The 22,123-nt window shown below is 36.4% G+C and overlaps 1 protein-coding gene across 1 annotated transcript; it reads right to left on the bottom strand.

Annotated features, from left to right (window-relative positions):
• Positions 1–96: 96 nt before the first annotated feature.
• On the bottom strand, positions 97–13,400 carry LOC110680263 (protein daughterless-like). The gene is made up of 4 exons (XM_021856078.1): positions 13,279–13,400; positions 11,650–12,081; positions 7,893–7,972; positions 97–304 (listed from the first exon to the last, which is right to left on the bottom strand). Exons 2-4 carry the CDS (start codon positions 12,079–12,081, stop codon positions 97–99), a joined length of 720 nt encoding a protein of 239 aa, XP_021711770.1. The 5' UTR covers positions 13,279–13,400.
• Between the last annotated feature and the right edge of the window lie 8,723 nt (positions 13,401–22,123).

Here is a 22,123-nt window from a genome sequence, read left to right as displayed (position 1 = left end):
CCCCAAAAACTTAACTACTGTTCATCGCGACCGGTGTGCTGGGTAATCTTTCGGTTTTCACTGGTACTAGGCCGGCTGCCACGGCCGCCGCCGCCGTCACTGGTAGATCACTGGTCGAGTCTTGGCCGTGCAGCTGTGATGAGGAGGAACCACCGCCGGAAGTGCCAGGTGGAATGATCGAGGCCCGGCCGGACCGTACGGCGAACCGGCATCGATCGAAGAGAGCGACACACCGACCTGCGGTTCGCAGTGATTCCGCAGGATGTTGATGGCGTCGTCCAAGCGTTCCTCCATTGCGGGTGCCCTGGAATGAGTGAGTGGAAAAGAACAGAGATGAAGGAAATTGGTAAGATATGAAGGGAATAAGGGAGTTTTAGTGATAAACGGTACCATTAAATATGATAGGAAGCAAAGTGCAGTGCATTAACACAAAAAAGTAACATTTACAAAACCAAGTTTAAGTTTTAAATCATTCATACTTTTATAATTGTTTGTACTAAAGTTTGATTAGGGTCGATGTACCAATAGCCACATATCTAAGAACAAATATTCGTATGAAATCGAAAAATACTTTTACATCATCTGAAAGCTTTTTATCTTGGTTTTGAAGGAAAAATATGAAAACTACGAAAACTCATATGTATGTATTAATTATCGCTTATGCCACCAAAGGAACACATGTGCCTATACTGCCCATAACTGCATATTTGTAACATTCGACAAAAGTAGGCATTGAGTAAATGGAATATCAAGTGTACATTTCATGGCAGTATGGGGGGAAACTAAAATTTCTAAATTTACCAAGAACTCAAAAGTGCTTATTTGAGGCTGATATTTTGTACAACTCATATCGCATACTAGGTGAATAGTCAGAAATAATTCTGGTAGAAGTTTCATTGCTGTTACATTACGAGGCTCATTTAAAATCTCAATGTTACTGTTATGTGGTTATAATTACCAATGTGACAAAACAACTTGGTATTTTTTTTCGAATTTTCTAGAAACAATCCCACAGATTTCAGTAAGTTGATCGAAAGTATTTATCATTTGATGACTCTCCATGGTATTAACTCCAATTTGTCAAAAATGTCGAATGTGACTGTTATGCAGTTATGGGCAGTATAGTAGCACTATTTTTAATTTCTGGTCCTATAGTAGCACTAGGGGGCCTTCCTTAGCTTAGACTCCGCGGCTATAAAGCAAAGCCATGCTGAAGGTGTCTGGGTTCGAATCCCGGTCGGTCCAGGATCTTTTCGTTATGGAAATTTCCTTGACTTCCCTGGGGCAAAGAGTACCATTGTACTTGCCACACGTTATACGAATGCGAAAATGGCAACTTTGGCAAAGAAAGCTCTCAGTTAATAACTGTGGAAGTGCTCATAAGAACACTAAGCTGAGAAGCAGGCTCAGTCCCAGTGAGGACGTAATGTCAAGAAGAAGAGGAAGTAGCACTAGCATCACGGCGTTATACGGCAAAATACAAATCAAAACCGTATTTTTACAAAACTCACATTTTCATTTAAAGTGTGGATCAAAAGCTTAAAGGAATTTAATCAGGAATTCATCCGAAGATGCGTTCAGAGAATTTTCAAGCATTTCTCATTTAAGATGTCTTCAAAAATTGCTAATGATATCTTTAAGAATTATTCAAGAGATTCCTCTAGGAATCTATTTGGATTTCATCTAAAATTTTCGGGCTCGATTTGTATTTTTTTTTTAAACATCCAGAACTACTCCACAGATTCTTTCCAAGATGTCTTCAGGAATTCTTTTACATTTCATTCCTAAAATTTTTCTCGAAGAATTTATTCAGGAATTCCTAAAAAAAATTCTACCAAATTCACTGATGAAATTTCTGCTTGAATACATGATGAACTTCTACAGGAGCGATCTTCTACAAGGCTCTTCGAAGGAGCTTCTGGACCCCTGGAGGAAATCACAAAATATTCTCTAAAAGTCTAAAACAAATTGGCAATGGAAACTGCTTCCAGGAATAAGGTGAGTGAACCAACCTTGACCGAAACTTGAACAAGAAAACCAAAATCAAAAATATCGCTACTCCCGGCCAGGGGTTTTTCCGTAGCTTGTGATTGCAGAAGCAAATCAAAACGACCATCTTGGTTTTTAGGTCGGATCCCTTTTTCATTCACGAACTAGTGGCAACATGAAGTAAGGTAGAGTCAAGAACTTGTTACGGAATGGACCAGTGAGCTAGAAAGTATGAACTGTCGGAAGTTTCTTCGAAAGTCCAACTCAGTAAAAGTTTCTTTATTCTCTGGAGTCCACATAAGATCTCGAATGAGAACTCGTAAGCAGTCAGCTAAAGTTCTAATGCTGATGAGAAATCTTGAGAGGATAGTGATAATCATCCTGAGAGGATTCCAATTAGAAATCTGAGAGGATTCAGATTACAATCTGATTAGAATACTGAGAGTATTCTGATGAGAATCCTGAGAGGATTCTGATGAGAATCCTGAGATGATTCCGATAAAAAATCTGAAAGGATTTCGATCAGAATCTGATAAGAATCCTTGAGAGATTTCTGAAGATTGTCCTAAGAGGTTTCTGATGAGAATCCTAAGAGGATTACGACGAGAATCCTGAGAGGATTCTGATGATAATTCTGAGAGATTTCTGATGAGAATCCTGAGAGGATTTCGACGAGAATCTTGAGAGGATTCTGATGATAATCCTGAGAGATTTCTGATGAGAATCCTGAGAGGATACTAATGAGAATACTGAGAGGATACTGATCACTATCCTGAAAGGATTCTGATGATAATCCTGAGAGGCTTCTGATGAGAATCCTCAGAGGATTCTGATGAGAATCCTGCGAGGATTTTGATGAGGATCCTGCGAGGTTTCTGATAAGAATCCTGAGAGGATACTGATGAGAATACTTAGAGGATACCGATGAAAAAACCAGAGAGGATTCTGATTGAAGTTCTGAGAGGGTTTTGATTATAATCTTATAAAAGACCTGAGAGGATTCTGTTGATAATCCTGAGAGGATTTCAATGAGAATCCTGAGAGGATTCTGATGAAAATTCTGAGAGGATTACAATGAGAATTCTGTAAGGACTCTGATGAGAACCCTTAAGAAGAACATATTTATCTGTATTTTACAGATTTTCTCGAATATTTTATGACCAAGAACCTGTATATTAGACAGTTTCACAAAAATAAAAATTTCTGGGATTCAACCAGTCACCCCTAAGTCCTAGTTGCAATACTAAAACAAACTACCAGACAAATTTTCATCCAATTTGGAGAAGATTAGGAGGTGCCTCAAGTCGAATTGTGTTTTTGGCTATTTGTTACATTCAAAAATTCTAACAAGAATTTGGAAAAATGAAAATCAGAATGAATACCACTAGTTGAACGTATTATTAGTACTTTACAACTTCTGAGAAACACTGTATGCCGATAAGAGATGGTTTTGACCTCATAAAATTGATTTCTGTTCATTAAAGTACTGTAAAACATACATTTCTCTACAGTTTTTGTTCTACGAGATTCTTAACCACATGCCTAATCGTAAAAGTTCAATCGTAGTATCATTCCTTTGTCATTTCTGAACATTATTGTAGTACATCATTTTTGTCTCCGAATTACAGATAAATTGTAAAAAATCGTCGGAAATACGACATTCCTCATTCCCCCTGCATTTAGAGCTGCTGCTAAATGGCGCAATTGCTGACATGTTACAAAATTGAACATAGTAGCTTTGCTTTTTCAATGATACACTTTTGAACAATAAATCGTGATAAAATTTGTTGGCCTCAAGTCATTTGGTCCATTGGAAAAAAAGAACACTCTAAATGAACTCGCCGTAATCAAACTCTGATCCTCAAGATCGGTTGTCGAGAAGCTTGACTTCGGGGCTATATCACATATGAAATTGCTTGGCATCAAATGAGAATGTTGTCTGAAACACGACTGCGTTGATTGACATTTGCTAGATGTTTTCTTCAATCATCATCCATCATTGAAAAAGCAAAGCTACTATGTTCAATTTTGTAACATGTCAGCAATTGGCGCCATTTAGCAGCCAGCTCTAAAATGCAGGGGAATGAGGAATGTCGTATTTCCGACGATTTTTTACAATTTATCTGTAATTCGGAGACAAAAATGATGTACTACAATAATGTTCAGAAATGACAAAGGAATGATACTACGATTGAACTTTTACGATTAGGCATGTGGTTAAGAATCTCGTAGAACAAAAACTGTAGAGAAATGTATGTTTTACAGGTTACTTTAATGAACAGAAATCAATTTTATGCAGGTCAAAACCATCTCTTATCGGCATTACAGTGTTCTCAGAAGTTGTAAAGTACTAATAATACGTTCAACTAGTGGTATTCATTCTGATTTTCATTTTTCCAAATTCTATGTTAGAATTTTTTGAATGTAACAAATAGCGCAAAAAACACAAATTCGACTTGAGGCACCTCCTAATCTTCTCCAAATTGGATCGAAAATTTGTCTGGTAGTTTGTTTTAGTATTGCAACTAGGACTTAGGGGTGACTGGTTGAAATCCCAGAAATTTTTATTTTGTGAAACTGTCTACTGTATATTACAATATTACAGATTTTTTAGAAAAAATACAGATATACAGATTCTGTATGCAGAAATTTGCCAAAAACCTTGAGAGGATACTGATGATAATCCTGAGAAGGAACTGATGAAAATCCAGAAAGGATACTAATGTTAATCCTGTGAGGATTACGAAAAGAAATCTGAGAGGATTTCGATTAGAATCTGAAAAAAATCCTGATCGGATTCTGATGAGAATCCTGAGAAAATTCTGATGAGAGTCCAGAGAGGATTCGGACGAGAATCCTGAGAGGATTCTGGAGAATCCTGAGAGGATTCTGTTAAGAATCCTGAGAGGATACTGATGAGAATCCTGAGAGGATTCTGATGAGTCTCCTAAGAAGATTCTGATGAGAATCCTAAGAGGATTCTGATGAGAATCTTGCGAGGTTTCTGATGAGAATCCTGAGAGGATTCTGATGATAATACTCAGAGGATACCGATGAGGAACCAGATGAATTGAAATTCTGAGAACGTTTTGATCAAAATCTTATAAAAATCCTGAGAGGATTCTGGAGAATCCTGAGAGAATTCTGATGAGAATCCTGAGAGCATTACTGATGAAAATCTTTAGAGGATTTTGAATGAAATTCTGAGAGGATTTTGATTAGAATCTAATAAACATCCTGAGATTATTCTGATGATAATCCTGAGAGGATTCTAATGAGATTCCTGAGAGGATTCTAATGAGAATCCTGAGAGGATTCTGATGAGAATACTGAAAAGATTCTGACGAGAATACTGAAAGGATTCTTATGAGAATCCTAAGAGGAGTATCATGAGAATCCTGAGAGGTTCTGATGAGAATCATAAGAGGATACTGATGATTACCCTAAAAAGATTCTGATGAGAATCCTGACAGCATACTGATGATTATCCTGAGAGGATTCTGATGAGAATCTTGAAAGGATTCTGATGAGAATCTTCTTAGGGTAATCATCAGTATCCTCTTAGGATTCTTATCAGAATCCTCTCAGGATTCTCATGGTAATCCTCTCAGTATTCTGAAGCATTCTGATGAGATTTTCTGAGAAGATTCTGATAAAAATCCTCAGAGGATTCCGATGAGAAACCTGAGAGGATTTAGATTAGAATCTGATAAAAAATCCTGAGAGGATTCTGATGAGAATCCTGAGAGGATACTGTTGATAATCCTGAGAGAATTCCTATGAGAATCCTGAGGGGATACTGATGAGAATCCTGAGAGGATTTCGATAAGAAATCTGATTCTCCCATATGCTCCTTACCATCCTTACCATAAAAATAGTGTTCTGTGTAATTCTCAGTTTTCTAGGTGGTTATTTAAAAGTGGCCCAAAGACAATGTAGGTACTATGGAGAAATTTTGAAAAATGTTCCAAACACGCTAGTACTGTAATGTAAGTAGAAACTTATCATCCCATATTGAAAACTAATTCTTCAAACCTTAATGAAGGATGTTGGTGAAGAAACAAATCCATTTTGAGCTAATTATGTTTGGGATTTTTTGTACATGTTTGCAGGGCTTTAATCACATATTAAGCTAAATAATAGCAAACAAACTCTTGAATATCTCTTTTGCTATCCGTCGGTTTGATTTTCTCTCTTTCAGCAAGTTTATTTATTATGGTTTGAAAAATGAGTTTCTACTATGGGCTAATAAGCTTATAGTTACATTACAGTATTATCGTGTTTGGAACATATCTCAAAATTTCTCCATAGTAATTTCCATATACACTTACATTGTCTATGGGCCACCTTTAAATCTCTACCTAGAAAGCTGAAAATTTTAAAGAACACTATTTTTATGGTAAGAATGGTAAGGAGCATATGGGAGATTGGAATCTCAATCATTTTTAAATTTTGAACCACCCTAATAATACATTTCACCTAATGAAAATACCCTTCAAATTTGCGTTTATGTATCACAATATAATTGTTAAATATATGTATAATGGAAACTTCAGACAGAACCAAACACCGAAGCTACTGCACTAAATCCAAAAAAAATACTACAAGGGAAGGTCACGATGGTGTTACACGGGGTTTTAACCGGACTGTTTTTATTAGATTCTACATGTCGAAATATGAAAACCTTAAAGCCTTTCGGGTGATGGACCAGTGGTGTAGCCAGGAGGGCTCTGAAAGGGTCGATTTTGTACGAATATAATATTATTGAGTCGATTGAAAATTTGTCAAAAAGATTTTTCTTAGTATTTAGTAACGATAGTTATGAACAGAACTGACATTAATGTATGTTATTATGTATTTTTAAGTCATTGGTGTAACTAACATGGCATATGGACACCAAAACAAATTTGGTTTTATTAGAATAGTGTACCAATAAGAAACCCATCCCGATTGCCCCTATGGCATTGGAAAAAATACATTTTAAACATTTCGATCAATATCAATTCTGTTGTCTACCATCACAATAAATCCTGAAAAAATATGTTTGTCAAATTTCCAATTCACTGAATAATACCATATACGTACAAAATTGCCCCTTTCAGAGCCCCTCCTGGCTATACCACTGGTCCATCACCCGAAAGGCTTTGTGGTTTTCATATTTCGACATGTAGATCTAACAAAAATAGTCCGGTTGAAACCCCGTGTAACACCATCGTGACCTTCCCTTGTAAGATGTACTAGAATGCCCCAATGTTGACACCAATAGTTTGAATTTTCTGAAAGAGTGTTGTTTTTTGGTTGACTTTTTCGATTTTTTCAATGATAGGGATTGGTTTTTTTTAATCGAATAAATGTGGTTTTATATGCCACGGTATAGAAATTGACATTAAATTTGTGTTGATTATCCAGAATGCATACTGTTGCTGGTTGAATGATTATTAATTATGAGCTTGCAAGTTGTAATACGTGCAAATAGAACCTCTAAAATTAAAAAAATATTCTTGCAAGACAATAAATAAAGGACCGTAAGAGAAAACAGCCAAAGTTGCAATATATCTTGGAAAAAAATCTTGCGAGAGTTTCCCAAAGATCTGGAGCTAAAATTTAGTGCTAAAGAAATCTGACAAGCCATATAGGGCATAAGTTGTAGGTGACTATTACTATTTGAACATCTCAGGAGAATTCCGTTGAGAATCTTTCAAGAAATTCATCAAAGAACTGGATGATTTTTTTTATTATGATGGTTATTCTCAATCCATCTTGCAACATGAGTGGTTAAACAATAGACATTGAAAACAACAAGTACTAGAAGGGCAACATAATACCAACACATTTCCATGAAAAACACTTCCCCCATCCCCCACCAGAGGCTCCTCGCCTCTGCCCACAGCGCTCATTCCTACTTACCGTTCCGTTCTCCGAGTGTTCCCGGAGCAGCGACACAATCGCATCGTCCAGCGGTTGGAATCTCCGGCGAGTTTGCCTAACATGCCGGTATTTGTTGTTGTCGTTCGAGAGATACCAAAAGAAGAGAAACACAAAAAAAGAAAGAAAAAAACATGCATCAACAAAAAGGGTTCGAATCGAGAAGAAAGTCGAAATGATATGAACGAAACAAGGTTTGAGAAATGTGAAGGAAGTCACAGCAAAAAGTGCGGGGAGTTTAAGAAACGATGCAGAAGTGCAACTTTGTATTGATTTGTTTGAACTTCTGGGTAGGAATCGAGGGTCTTTGGGGTAATGCAACAAGGTCATCGAGAAGTATTTTGTTTTGCCAAACAAAAAAAGATGGAGGATGCGTTCTGTGCTTGAGATCGCGCAAAATACAAAACAGAATATGAGCACATTGCTCACATACTGGAGCGAGTGCGTTGTCTTGAAATGTAGTAAACTTAGCGAAACCATTTGATGGAGCAAGTGTCAGTTTTCATAAACGTGCGAAACAAAGAAGAAAAAGAGGAAAAGCAGGGAGTACGTAATAAAATGTCAATGTCACGAAACGATACTTAAAGTAATGAATCAAATAGATATGAATGATGAGGGTAAGGGTATTGAGGTGCGGTTTATTTTTTAAAATTAGTGAACCAAAACATTGTGCTACTTTTCTAAATTAAATTTACAATAAAACTTTTGAAGTTGTTTTGAACTGCCGAATATTGAGGTTTAGGGAATATTTTTCTTTTTCAATCCATTTGATGTTTCTATCCGCCATTGCTTAAGAGAATTCCTGAGAGGATTCTGAAGAGAATCCTGAGAGGATTCTAAAGAGAATCCTAAGAGGATTCCTGAATAGATTCTGTGAGGATTCTGATTTAGATTCCTGTGAGGATTCTGAATAGATTCCTGTGAGGATTCTGAATAGATTCCTGTGAGGATTCTGAAGAGAATCCTAAACGAATTCTGAAGAGAATCGTGAGAGGAACTGAAGAGATTCCTGAGAGAATTCTGAAGAAAATCCTGAGAGGATTCTGAAAACAGTCCTGTGATGATTCTGTAGAGAATTCTAAAAGGATTCTGAAGAGAATCCTAAGAGGTTTCTGAAGAGATTCCTGAGGAATTCTGAAGAGAATCCTGAGATGATTCTGGAGAGAATGCAGGAAAGGGTTCTGAAGAGATTCTAAGAGGATTCTGAAAAGAATCCTAAGAGGATTCTGAAAAGCATCCTGAGAATTCTAAGAGGATTCTGAAAAGAATCCTAAGAGGATTCTGAAAAGCATCCTGAGAAGATTCTTGAGAAAATTCTGAGAGGGTTCTGAAGAGAATCCTAAAAGGATTCCGAAGAGAATCCTGAGAGGATTTTAAAGAGAATTCTAAGAAGATTCGAAGAAAAATCCTGAGAGGATCCAAAGAGAATTCTGAGGGGATTCTGAAGACCAATCATGAGAGAATTCTGAATAGAATTCCTTGAGGCATTCTGATGAGAACCCTAAGAGGATTCTGAAGAGAATCCTAAGAGGATTCTGAGGAGAATTCTAAGAGGATTTCTGAAGAGAGTCCTAAGAGAATTCTGAAGAAAACCCTGAGAGGATTCTGAAGAGAATCCTGAGAGGATTCTGAATATAATACTGAGAATATTCTGAATCCTGAGAGGAATTTTGAAGAGAAACCCTAAGAGGATTCTGAAGAGTACCATAAGAGGATTCTGAAGAAAACCCTAAGAGGATTCTGAAGAAAACCCTGAGAGGATTATGAAGAGAATCCTGAGAGGATTATGAAGAGAATCCTGAGAGGATTCTGAATAGAATCCTGAGAGTATTGTGAAGGGAATCCTGAGAGGATTCTGAAGAGAATCCTGAGAGGAATCTGAAAAGAAACCTGAGAGGATTCTGGAGAGAATTCAGAAAGGATTCTGAAGATAAATCAGAAAGGATTCTGAAGATAATTCTAAGAGGATTTCGAAGAGAATCCATAAGAGGATTCTGGAAAAGAAACCTAAAAGGAATCTGAAGAGAGTCCTGAGAGGGTTCTGATGAGAATCCTGAGAGGATTCTGAAGAGAATCCTGAGAGGATTCTGAAGAGAATGCCTGAGAGAGTTCTGAGAGAATCTGAGAGGATTCTGAAGAGAAATTCTGAGAGGTTCTGAAGAGAATCCTGAGAGATTGTGAAGAGATCCTGAGAGGATTCTGCAAGAGAATCCTGAGAGGATTCTGAAGAGAATCCTGAGAGGGTTCTGAAGAGAATCCTAAGAGGTTTCCTAAGAGAATCCATAGAGGATTTGAAGAGAAAACTAAAAGGCTTCTGATGAGAATCCTGAGAGGATTCTGAAGAAGATCCTTAGTAAATTCTGAAAGAAAATTAAAAGAGGATCCGAAGAGAACCCTTAGAGAAATTCTAAAGAGACTCCAGAAAAGCCTTCTGAAGAGAATACTAAGAGGCATTTAAAAAGAATCCTGAGATTATTGAAGAGAATCGTATGAGGATTCTGAATAGAATTCCTGAGAGGATTCTAAAGAGAATCCTCAATGGATTCTGAAGAGAATTCTGAGTAAATTCTGAAGAGAACTCTAAGGGTATTCTGATCAGAATCCTATGATGATTCTGGAAAGAATCCTGAGATGATTCCGAAGAGAATCCTGAGAGGATTCTCAAAAGAGTCCAGAGGAAATTCCAAAGGGAATCCTGAGAGGGTTTCAGATTGATAATCCTGAGAAGCTTTCTGAGGAGCATCCTGAGAGGATTTCTAATGAAAATCCTGAAAGGATTCTGATGATAATCCTGAGAGTCAGAAGATAATTCTGAGAGGAAATCAGGAGATAATCATTAGAGGATTCTGAAGAGAATCCTGAGTGGTTTCTGAAGAAAGGATTCTGAAAATAATCCTGAGAGCATTCTGAAGCTAATCCTTGAGAGGATTCCAAATAGAATGCTTGTGAGGATTCTGCTCTAATTTTTAGATTTTATTACCGTAAGAAAACTTATGCTAATAGAATAACATTTGGTAGAAAAATCAAAAATTTATGAAATCCTCACTGAAGTGATTTTCTAAACTTTAAACGTTCCAATTTCAAGTCGATTGCGCCAGCTTCAAAATCTATTCATTTTTGGCGATCATGGTTCATTTCAATGGATTTGAGTTCAAAAGAGCACACTCTACTATAGTTTTGAGAACTTTCGAAAAATAAGCCGCAACCTAAAAGGTGTTGATAACGCTGATATCGATGGTCAAGACTGCTAAACAATAGTTCCGATCATTTCACAAAACCACGAACAAATAGATGATAGGTAGGGTAACCACAAGAAGATACAACACAATAGTTCGTGACAAATGGATGGTAGCGATAAGGAAAGCATTCTTGGTGCACGCGCTTGCATAATAGGTTGACTTGTTGTGTTTTTGGCAGCTTTGTTCTCTTAGTTATGATTGGTTTTCAAAAAAAAATCGTCTTATTTTCTTTCTGGCATTAATCCAAGTGCTACAGAGCCTGCTTCTAGCTTTCAGTTTTCTTATGAGCACTTCCACAGTTATTAACTGGAGCTTTCTTTGTCGATAGACCATTTTTGCATGTGCATATCGTGTCAAGGAAATTTCATTACGACTTAATCTACTAAATTACTGCACGTTTACGACTATGAAGAGAACGAAAACTGCCGAAAATACATAAGTTCCGCTATCAAGATGACACAAAAACGGGATCAGAGTGAGCAAATCTTGCAATTACCATGTGCTGCAGGCCTCGGTGCACTAGTTCGGGGGCATAGGAACCGTTGGGTAGACCGTTGAGAGCTGCGGCCGCTACCACCGCGGCAGCCGCGGATCCTGCCGCTCCAGCCGGTCCAGCGCCGTTGTTGATCACAGGGTTGATTTGTTGCCAGGGTCCACCGGAAGCGGCCGCTGCTACTGCTGCTGCTGCCGCTGCCGCAGCTGCCGCGGAGGACGTCGTGGCTGAGGAACCTGCACCGCCGCTGGACGAACCGGCCGTCGCTCCGGAGCCGTGTATACTCGCGGCCGCAGAAGACTGCTGTTGGGCGAGGGCTGCGGCTGCGGCGGCGGCTGCTGCCGCTTGCTGCTGTGATGTTAGTGGAGGAGGTGAGTTCACTGGTGTCGTTGGGTTTGAACCGTAACTGCTAATACTCTGATCAGTGGGGTACATCTACATTCCGAGCGGGGGGAAGGGGGCGATAGGGTGCGGGATTTAAACACGAAATTAGATCAAAGGGTAACATGAAGACTTGGAGATGCATCCAAACTCGATTCTATAACAAATACCTGAATACATTGTCAAACATCGAAGAATCATTACCCAAATGCGACCTTTACCCGAATGTCATTGCCTGAATGGTGTAGTACGGTGAAATATCGAAGTCGAGCACTCCCACACTGAAGAAGTCTGTAAGTCGCAGACGAAATAGCTTTATTCTGTCACCATTTAAGCAACATATTGAAGTATTTTCATTCTATTTTTTTTTCTGTTTGCAAATCGAATTTAAGTGCTATAATTCAATTAGTTTCTCCATTTCTACTCTTAATAATCTTCCATAATGACTGGGATTGTAAATAAGTCAAGATATATGAAATGTTTGAACCAAAAATGCTTTAACCAAGATCAATTTGAATGGTGGTTCAATGATGAATTTATTACTCCATGGTAAATGGTTTTTAGCATTTGGAACTTACATGCAATATTGTGCTCTGCAAGAGAAATGCACAAAACGCCATTATCTGAAAATGTTGATTCCTGTCGTAGTGACATATAATAAAAAGACCACATTCAGCGAATTTGGGAACATTTGCGTCCTTGAAAACAGGGCCCGTTTCAGATCTCTTCGAAGGGCCCTCTGAAACAACAAATTCATCATGCAACAAACAGGCGTATTTGTACTTGAATTATAATAGGATGTTCAGTCGGAACTATGTATCAAGTGCACCTTTTTCACTCTTTCTAACGCCAAAAAAGAGCAGATGGTTAGTTAGTATCATAACACAGACACTTTTTTAGGTTACTTGTGAAAGAAAGCTATTTTATTGGGGATTTTAAATAACAATTTGAGGCGCTTAAAGGTTCGGTTTTAGATTGTTTTGCTCCTCGCTGATAACAACGGGAAGATCGAATGAAATATGGAGAGATAAATAACTCAAAATTAACGTTTAAAAATACATGGGTTTTCCTTGTTTCTAAATACAGACGAACATTGACTATTTATCAGATTGATGATCAAAGTGTAATCAATTCCATTGTACTAAGAATCACTTAAGAACTTGATTTATTCAGAGTTCAGTGTGATTTGGGTAAATGTCTCGGGTAAATGATTTTCAGGTATTTGTTTAGAATCATCCCCACACTACTAACCGTTTTCAGTGCATTGCCGACGAGGGTGTCATTTTGTACAATTGGACTATGCTGTGCATGCTGATTGTGATGTCCTGCGATTGCGTTGTAGATTGCGGTTGAGTTCTGTCCCTGGGGTCCAATTGGCGGTATCTGGGCTGGTTTGTTTCCCCGGAACGTGTCATCGGTGGAAGTGCTTGTGTTTGATTAACAAAAAAACATAACGATCAGATGTAGATCTTAAACGTTTTGAATGAGACTGCGCTTGCACAACTCACTTGGCTTAGATGTCCATCCATGTGGGGAACGCCGACCGGCGACATTGCGTACTGTTCATGGCTATGCTGCTGGGTCCACCGAGGTGCGCTCCGTGGCCTACGTTGTGATATGCGGAACCTGCCGAATGAGGCGCGTAAGCACCGCTGGACGATGAGGGATACCAGGAACCACCCGGCGCGTCATAGTACGCATCTGGTTGGTACAGTCCGCCACCCGCCTTGGGTGATGTGTACCTCTGTCCCCCGGACACCGGGCTTTCGTGAGTATATTCCTCCGGCGTGTACTGAAAAGGAAAGCAGAAAAGAAACAAGATTCCTGAATTAGTTTCGTTGTGGGAACATTGAGGGTGGTCAGCGATCAGCTGAGAGATATCCGGCGACGATGACAGCAAGTATCAAATCACGAACTCACTGATCGCATTTGGCTGGCTGGCTGGCTGGCTGGTCGCGGCCTTACGTTACGCCGTTCCCGTCTGATGTTCACAGAGAACGTAATTCGATACACACTTTATCGTGTCGATTATTTTTAGAACCCGCCGTGTCGCAACCACTTCCAGCCATTGAATCCCAGACACTGAACTGAACAAAAAGGAACATCTTATAGGTAAACGGTTCGAACGAAGCTTTTTTCGGGTGTCTGCCAGCTCCTTCGTTCGTGTCTGCATTTTCCTAATGACTGCAATAACCGAAGGATAGCGGATAAGAGAGATGATGCGTCAACTGTCTCGATCGTAGGTCCTTCAACCCTTTTTTGCCTGTTCTGTTTCGTGCCCCTCTGTTAGGGAGTTGTGTGGGTTCATTCACATGAAGCTGCTGTATTTTATGTGCGTTGATGGTGAAAAACTTACTTAAGGTTTGATAAATTACTTCAGAAAATATCATTTGATTCTTATTCCGAGCACTTGAGTTTTAAATACACATGTTAGACTTGAATCTGTTCAAATTTGTGGGAATTAATGCTGTCAAACCTCCATAAGTCAATGTTCTACTTATTGATCCCTTTTCGATTCTTGTTCGGACCCGTGCCTTTGATTTTTCGTTGGACCGTAATTAAGCTATTCTTTCGAGTTATACTGGTTTTATTACATTTTACAATAATTTAGCTCATATCTCGATAAAGAAATTTTCTTTCTTTAAATCATTCACAGTTCTTGTGTAGTTATACTTATATAACCGTATTTTGATTACACTTGCTCAAATTTTTAAAATAAGAGATTTTTCCTTCTTCTGATTATGAAGCTGTTCTTTCAAGAGACAATTTTTTTTTAGTTTTTAGAAGGCTTATAAAACGTTTCATAAAAAGTTTATTCAGAACATAGTTTTTTTTTATCTCAAGGGTTATCTTAGATAAGATGTCATTTTCCGCCAATATTAAGACTTGCAACGTGTGAACTTAAACTATGTACCATTGCACAGTGGTCCAGGAATCAGTTTTACGCGAAGATGAATTTTTGAGCTTCAGAATGAAACATTAGACAAAAAACGGTCTTCTACAAAGTTGTTGTGTATTAGTAAGGGTCCTTTGTTTGGTGTATTATTGAAAATTAGGGTGGACCACATTTTCATAGAAATTGTGTAACTAACTTTCTTATTTGTAGAAATTATATTATACATGCTTCAGCAAAGTTGTAGACCATTCAATTTTAAGCAACTTTGCCAAAAAAAGTTTTTTTATATCTCTTAAATTGACCGATTTAGAGCTATTTTACTACGGTGACATAGGGTGGTCCGAACAAAATTGGTTTTCTGGCTCTAGAGTTTTCAATTCAAATTTCTCATCAAAGTAGTCTATGAAACACTTTTAGAACTTTGAAAAATGCGTAGTTTGGTGAGTGAAGAAACTCGTTATCTCTTTCCGTTTGGGAGTTATTGTTGTTTTTCTCTCAAAACATGCCTACTTTGATTGTGAATATTTTTGATTGGGGCAAACATAAAAAATATCTTTTGACGGCATTCAAAAGACAAAATAAAATTATATATTATATCAAAAAATTACAAATGTGTTATTTTTGTAACTCTAATAAAATACCCTTAAAAACAAATGATTTTGAACAGAAAAACTTTAATAACTTTTGAACTAAAAAAGATATCATCAATCTTTTTGCATGAAAATTTGCGTTTTGTTAAGTTCTAAAAGTCGTTCATAGACCGCTTTGACGAGGAATCTGAAATAAGAAAGATAGGGCTTTAAAACTATTTTGAAGATTTTCATAGTATGTATTTCTTTATTATTTTGCATTTTGAGCATGAAAATAAAATTTTAGACAAAAATGATCTTCTACAAAATTGTTTATAAAAATGTAGGCTTTCATACTGAGTCATTCAAAACTAGGGTGGTCCACAATTTCACCAAATCATTTAATCAACTTTTTTATTTGCAAAAATACTGCTATATACTCTTAGGCAAAGCGGTAGAACTTGGAATTTTGACCAACTTTGCCAAAAAAAGTTTTTCTGTAGCTCAAAATTTGACCAATCTAGAGCTTTTTTTCCTAATCATCAAAGGGTGGTCCAACAAAAATCAGTTTTTCAATTCTAGTGTTTTTAATATTAGTTTCTCGTCAAAGTCGTCTATGAACGACCTTTAGAACTTAACAAAACGCAAATTTTCATGCAAAAATATTGCTGATATCTATTTTAGTTCAAAAGTTATTAAAATTTTTGTGATAAAAAATATTTGATTTTCAAGGTGTTTTATTAGAGTTACAAAAATAACACATCTGTAATTTTTGATATAATTTACAAATTTATTTTGTCTTTTAAATGCCTTCAAAAGATATTTTTTATGTTGCCCCAATCAGAAATATTCACAATCGAAGTAGGCATGGTTTTGAGAGAAAAATAATAATAACTCCCAAACGGAAAGAGATAGCGAGTTTCTTCACTCACCAAACTACGCATTTTTTAAAGCTCTAAAAGTGTTTCATAGACTACTTTGATGAGAAATTTGAATTGAAAACTCTAGAGCCAGAAACCAATTTTGTTCGGACCACCCTATGTCACCGTAGTAAAATAGCTCTAAATCGGTCAATTTAAGAGATATAAAAAAACTTTTTTGGCAAAGTTGCTTAAAATTGAATTGTCTACAACTTTGCTGAAGCATGTATAGTATAATTTCTACAAATAAGAAAGTTAGTTACACAATTTCTAAGAAAATGTGGTCCACCCTAATTTTCAATAACACCAAACAAAGGACCTTACTAATACAAACAACTTTGTAGAAGACCGTTTTTGTCTAATGTTTCATTCTAAAGCTCAAAATGCATCTTTCCGCGTAAAACTGATTCCTGGACCATAGTGCATTGCTGTAAATCGAACGACTCGGTGAACATTAACGTCAAAAAAAAACTCACTGTTTCTCCGTTGTGAAAAAAGAAGCCAAAACTTGCGGTTGGCTTAGTACGATTCAAGAGATCGAAGCAAACCAATCTTACAGAAGGACGAATTAGTCGTAAATCGTTTTATCTACTGTCAAAAGCAAACTACAAACGCAATGCGGAAACTTCTAATGGCAGCTATTACCGCTAGCAGAGAAGTGAAAAATTGCTTAATTGCATTTAGGGTGTTATTCTTTCAGCACTAACTGTTTCTTGAACACTAAAGAGCAAATAACTCGTAAATCGATGATGATATATCCTTCTTCAAGACTGATTTGCTGCTGAAAAGGAATCGCTAAAGAATTTCCTCGACGATTCCTTGCAGAAATTCTATAAAGACTGGAACGCGCAATACTTGGTCATCTTCAAATTAATGTGTTTCTATTGAAAATGCATTAAAACGAAACCTGAAATGCTTCATTTGTAAGTTGAGTGTATATACAATGCACAGTGGTCCAGGAATCAGTTTTACGCGGAAAGATGCATTTTGAGCTTCAGAATGAAACATTAGACAAAAACGGTCTTCTACAAAGTTGTTTGTATTAGTAAGGTCGTTTGTTTGGTGTTATTGAAAATTAGGGTGGACCACTTTTTCATAGAAATTGTGTAACTAACATTCTTATTTGTAGAAATTATATATACATGCTTCAGCAAAGTTGTAGACCATTCAATTTCAAAGCAACTTTGCCAAAAAAGTTTTTTTGTATCTCTTAAATTGATCGATTTAGAGCTATTTTCCTAAAGGTGACATAGGGTGGTCCGAACAAAACTGGTTTTCTGCTCTAGAGTTTTCAATTCAAATTTCTCATCAAAGTAGTCTATGAACACTTTTAGAGCTTCTAAAAAATGCGTAATTTGGTGAGTGAAGAAACTCGCTATCTCCTTCCGTTGGGAGTTATTGTTGTTTTTTCTCTCAAAAACATGCCTACTTTGATTGTGAATATCTCTGATTGGGGCAAACATAAAAAATATCTTTGACGGCATTAAAAAGGCAAAATACAATTGTATATTATATCAAAATATTACAGATGTGTATTTTTGTAACTCTTATAAAATGCCCTGAAAAACAAGGATTTTAAGCAAAAACTTAATAACTTTGAACTAAAATAGGATATCATCAATATTTTTGCATGGAAATTTGCGTTTGTTAAGTTCTTAAAGTCGTTCATAGACCGCTTTGACGAGAAATCTGAAATAAGAAAGATAGGGCTCTAAAACTATTTTGAAGATTTTCATGGTATGTATTTCTTCATTATTTTGCATTATGGCAATGAAAATGAATTTTAGACAAAAATGATCTTCTACAAAATTGTTTCTAAAAATGTTAGCTTTCATACTGTGTCATTTAAAACTAGGGTGCCCACAATATCACACAAATCATATATTCAACTTTTTTATTTGCAAAAATACTGGTATATACTCTTAGACAAAGCGGTAGAAACTTGAAATTTGACCAACTTTGCCAAAAAAAGTTTTTCTGTAGCTCGAAATTTGTCCAATCTAGAGCATTTTTTTCCTAATCATCAAAAGGGTGGTCCAACAAAAATAAGTTTTTCAACTCTAGTTTTTTTAATATTAGTTTTCTCGTCAAAGTCGTATATGAACGACTTTAAGAAACTTAACAAAACGCAAATTTTCATGCAAAAGATTGATGATATCTATTTTAGTTCAAAAGTTATTTAAAGTTTTTGTGATAAAAATATTTGTTTTTAAAGACATTTTTATAAGAGTTACAAAAATAACACATCTGTAATTTTTTGATGTAATATACAATTTTATTTTGTCTTTTGAATGCAGTCAAAAGATATTTTTCATGTTTGCCCCAATCAGAGAATTCTCAATCAAAGTAGGCATGTTTTTGAGAGAAAAACAACAATAACTCCCAAATGGAAGGAGATAGCGAGTTTCTTCACTCGCCAAATTACGCATTTTTTTAGAGCTCTAAAAGTGTTTCATAGACTTCTTTGATGAGAAATTTGAATTTGAAAACTCTAGAGCCAGAAAACCAGTTTTGTTCGGACCACCCTATGTCACCGTAGGAAAATAGCTCTAAATCGATCAATTTAAGAGATACAAAAAAATTTTTTTTGGCAAAGTTGTTTGAAATTGAATGGTCTACAACTCTGCTGAAGCATGTATAATATAAATTTCTACAAATAAGAAAGTTAGTTAGACAATTTCTATGAAAAAGTGGTCCACCCTAATTTTTAATAACACCGAAACAAAGGACCTTACTTAAACAAACACTTTGTAGAAGACCGTTTTTGTCTAATGTTTCCATTCTAAAGCTCAAAATGCATCTTTCCGCGTAAAAATCGATTCCTGGACCATAGTGCAATGGTTACTATTGATGTGTTTTTCACCTTTTGGTTCCCAGTTTTCAGAAATGACGTCCAAGTAAGAGGAACAGCGTGTGAAAAATTTGGCGTTCGGCTAAACGGCATTCGGCCAAATAACCCGAAACCCTTCTTGTGCCGTCGTTGCCAAAAGTGGGGTTATGGTACTAAACACTGGCTCATGGATGCTGAATGTATGATTTGCGAAGGTTCTTCTCACGCTAAGGCGTCTGTTCTGTGAAGGAAGATACCAAAAAGTTTGTATGGGCAAATTGCTGATGCAACCATAAGTCTACATTTTGGGACTGCCATTGGCGTAGGAACAGGGGGCCTGGCCCCCTCCAGAATCATTCAGAATAAATAAAACAAAACGATTTAAGATGATCGCAAAATCTTCTGAAATTATGTATATGACTCTTGTTATCAAACAAAAAAAATCGTTTCAGTAGTTACGTTATGTGATATTGCACAATGTAGTTACGTTACATAGCAATCAGAGCGGCTGTTTTGACTTCGGTGAATCGTGCGATCAATTGAAAGCTTAACCGTCCAGCTGTCGATCGATTGATTACTGTTTAGAACTAGTTTCTTGTTGCATGCGATAAGTGCATTTTTTCGACATCTCCGTTGCTGAAAATACCGTGGTACCAAAAAGCGTCAATATGCTGGAAATTTGATTCCCAAAATTCATTTTTTTATGAATAAATCCAAATAATGCTGTTTCAGCATAAAAGCAGCATATTCACTGCATTCTGATTTATCAATGTTTTTTGAAGATACCCCCGCTCGAAGGTGTCCGGTGATAATGATTTCCCTTATGAGAATTTACATAAAAAAAAATGCCATCACATTAACAATCAAAAAGTTGTATGATGTCAGAAAAACAATAATTGAAAAAACAGACACAACATTTTGTCACAAAAATTTACTAAAAATACTACTACGAAAATTAAAGTTTAACTTTCAAGGAATTTCGGCATGGGCAACCTGTTCATTAGATACATGGCTAAAAACAATGTAACCAAATCGGCAATAGTTGTTATTCCAGCAATAAATTCTTTCTTTGATTTTTGATTCAATGTTTTAAGTATTCAGATTTTCATCTCATGGAAATTAGTCAAATAATATTATGGAACTTGTTCATACCTTTCAAGCGAATTCCTCCTGGTGGAAAATCCATTCCTTCTATGTCTACTATTTATTAGCAAGTTGATTCCGGAATACGTTTCCGGATTTGCCTAAAAAATGTTACTTCTGTCAAATCTAATGCTGAAATATTTCACTGAAAGTTTTACTTCTTTAATTCTTCTGTGAATTTCTTTCAATATTTTTCGCAAAAATTTTATTACAAATCCTTCTGCATTGCTCATCAATGGTCCTTAAGAAATGTTTCCAAAATACATCACAAGTTGCGTCAAATTCTTCTTTGCTTTTTTTTTCTAGAAATTTGTTTTGAACCGGGGATTTGGTTGATTCATGGATTGGAAAGAAAATTGTTATTGAAACATCGCTTGCCTTCGAATCTTCAAAAGAAATTTGTTGAAATACCACAGGAAAACTTTTGCTTCCAAAGTTAGCACAGCGCAAAAGAAATTTGTAGAGAAACATGTAGCAAAATAACTGGGAAGGGGGAATGAATATTTTAAGATATTCATAAATCAATTTTTATTGATCTTTCCTAAAATACTTTTACCAATTATTGTCTGATTCCAAATTCCTATATTTTTGTGCGATACGAGACCGGAATTTTTAGAGGCTTTCTGGCAGAATTCAAGAAAACCAGAACAGTGTTGACCAGACTCATTTCCACGAAATTTGAATTGTGAAGCCATGAACTGTTATAACTGTGCGTTGTATTCCTGAGATGGAGGGGGAGGTGGTTGGGCTTGAGTGTTGCACATGGTATCCGACAGTTTCGATCTCGGTGGGCCGCAATTCAAGTTTCGGTGAAATGATTCGCACTCACTCACTCACTCGTTTCATTTCACCGAAACTTGAATTGTGGCTCTCTGGGATCAAAATTGATCGATTTTGTGTGCAGTACTCAAGCTTAACCATCTGCTTTTCTATCTTAGGAGGATAGAGCATGGTTGTAGTAGTTCGTGGCTTCGTAGTTCGGAAAATGTTATTTTCGGGGAAATGAGTCTGAGCAACACTGAACCAGAAGTCAAGGAAGGATAGATTTCAAGGATGCTTTCTAATTATGATTCTGATAGAATCCTAAAAAAAAAGGTAAATTGTAGGAGTTTTGAAAAATTTTAGAATTCTTAAACGTATGGTTCCTGATTTCTGAAACATCATCAGGAATTCCTCAACAAATTTTCAAAGTAATGCACAAAACATCTTCGGTAATGTTCTTAAAAAATACCGGTAATATTTCCGCGTTCAACTTCTACTGTACTACAAAATAATCGATAATAAACTATTCAAGTTAGTTTGTTTGAAATTTCTAAAGGTAGGAAAAAATTGGTGTTTCCTACATCAATATGTTCACAAGTACTATATTGTAAACTATTCGGATTTCATACAAATATTATCTAAGATTTTGATTTTATTTTTCTTTCAGTAAAACTTCCATGCGTTTTAACACTAATATTTTTTTATTATAAAAGACGATTATGAATTTTACGACAGGAATGTAGTAAATTTTTCCGAATTAAATGTCAGCTGTGATTATTAAAAAAAAACCTACAAAGTTCTTTCAAACCTTTCTTGTATGTGTTTCTCTAGACATGTGATATGGAGTGATTCGTAAAGGAGTTGGTAAAGTAATTCCTAAAAGTATTGAGATATTCAGGGAGTATTTTTTGAACCAAAATATGGATAATAATTTAATTCTCTAAGACATCTCTGCACAAATTACTCTGGGAAATCT

This window comes from Aedes aegypti, unplaced genomic scaffold (assembly GCF_002204515.2).
Source record: "Aedes aegypti strain LVP_AGWG unplaced genomic scaffold, AaegL5.0 Primary Assembly AGWG_AaegL5_hic_scaff_1129_PBJ_arrow, whole genome shotgun sequence".
In the NCBI taxonomy this organism is placed as follows: Eukaryota; Metazoa; Arthropoda; class Insecta; order Diptera; family Culicidae; genus Aedes; species Aedes aegypti.
Note: the sequence above shows the minus strand (reverse complement) of the source record. Positions and strands in the feature narration are given on the sequence as shown.

Bases quoted from the DNA above. Each gene is read 5' to 3' on its own strand.
- LOC110680263 (XM_021856078.1), bottom strand. From the start codon at position 12,081: ATGTACCCCACTGATCAGAGTATTAGCAGTTACGGTTCAAACCCAACG. The intron at 7,973-11,649 runs GTAATTGCAAGA...CCGGCATGTTAG, and splicing joins ACCGAGGCCTGCAGCACATG to GCAAACTCGCCGGAGATTCC. The intron at 305-7,892 runs GTAGGAATGAGC...CACTCATTCCAG, and splicing joins CTCGGAGAACGGAACGGTAA to GGCACCCGCAATGGAGGAAC.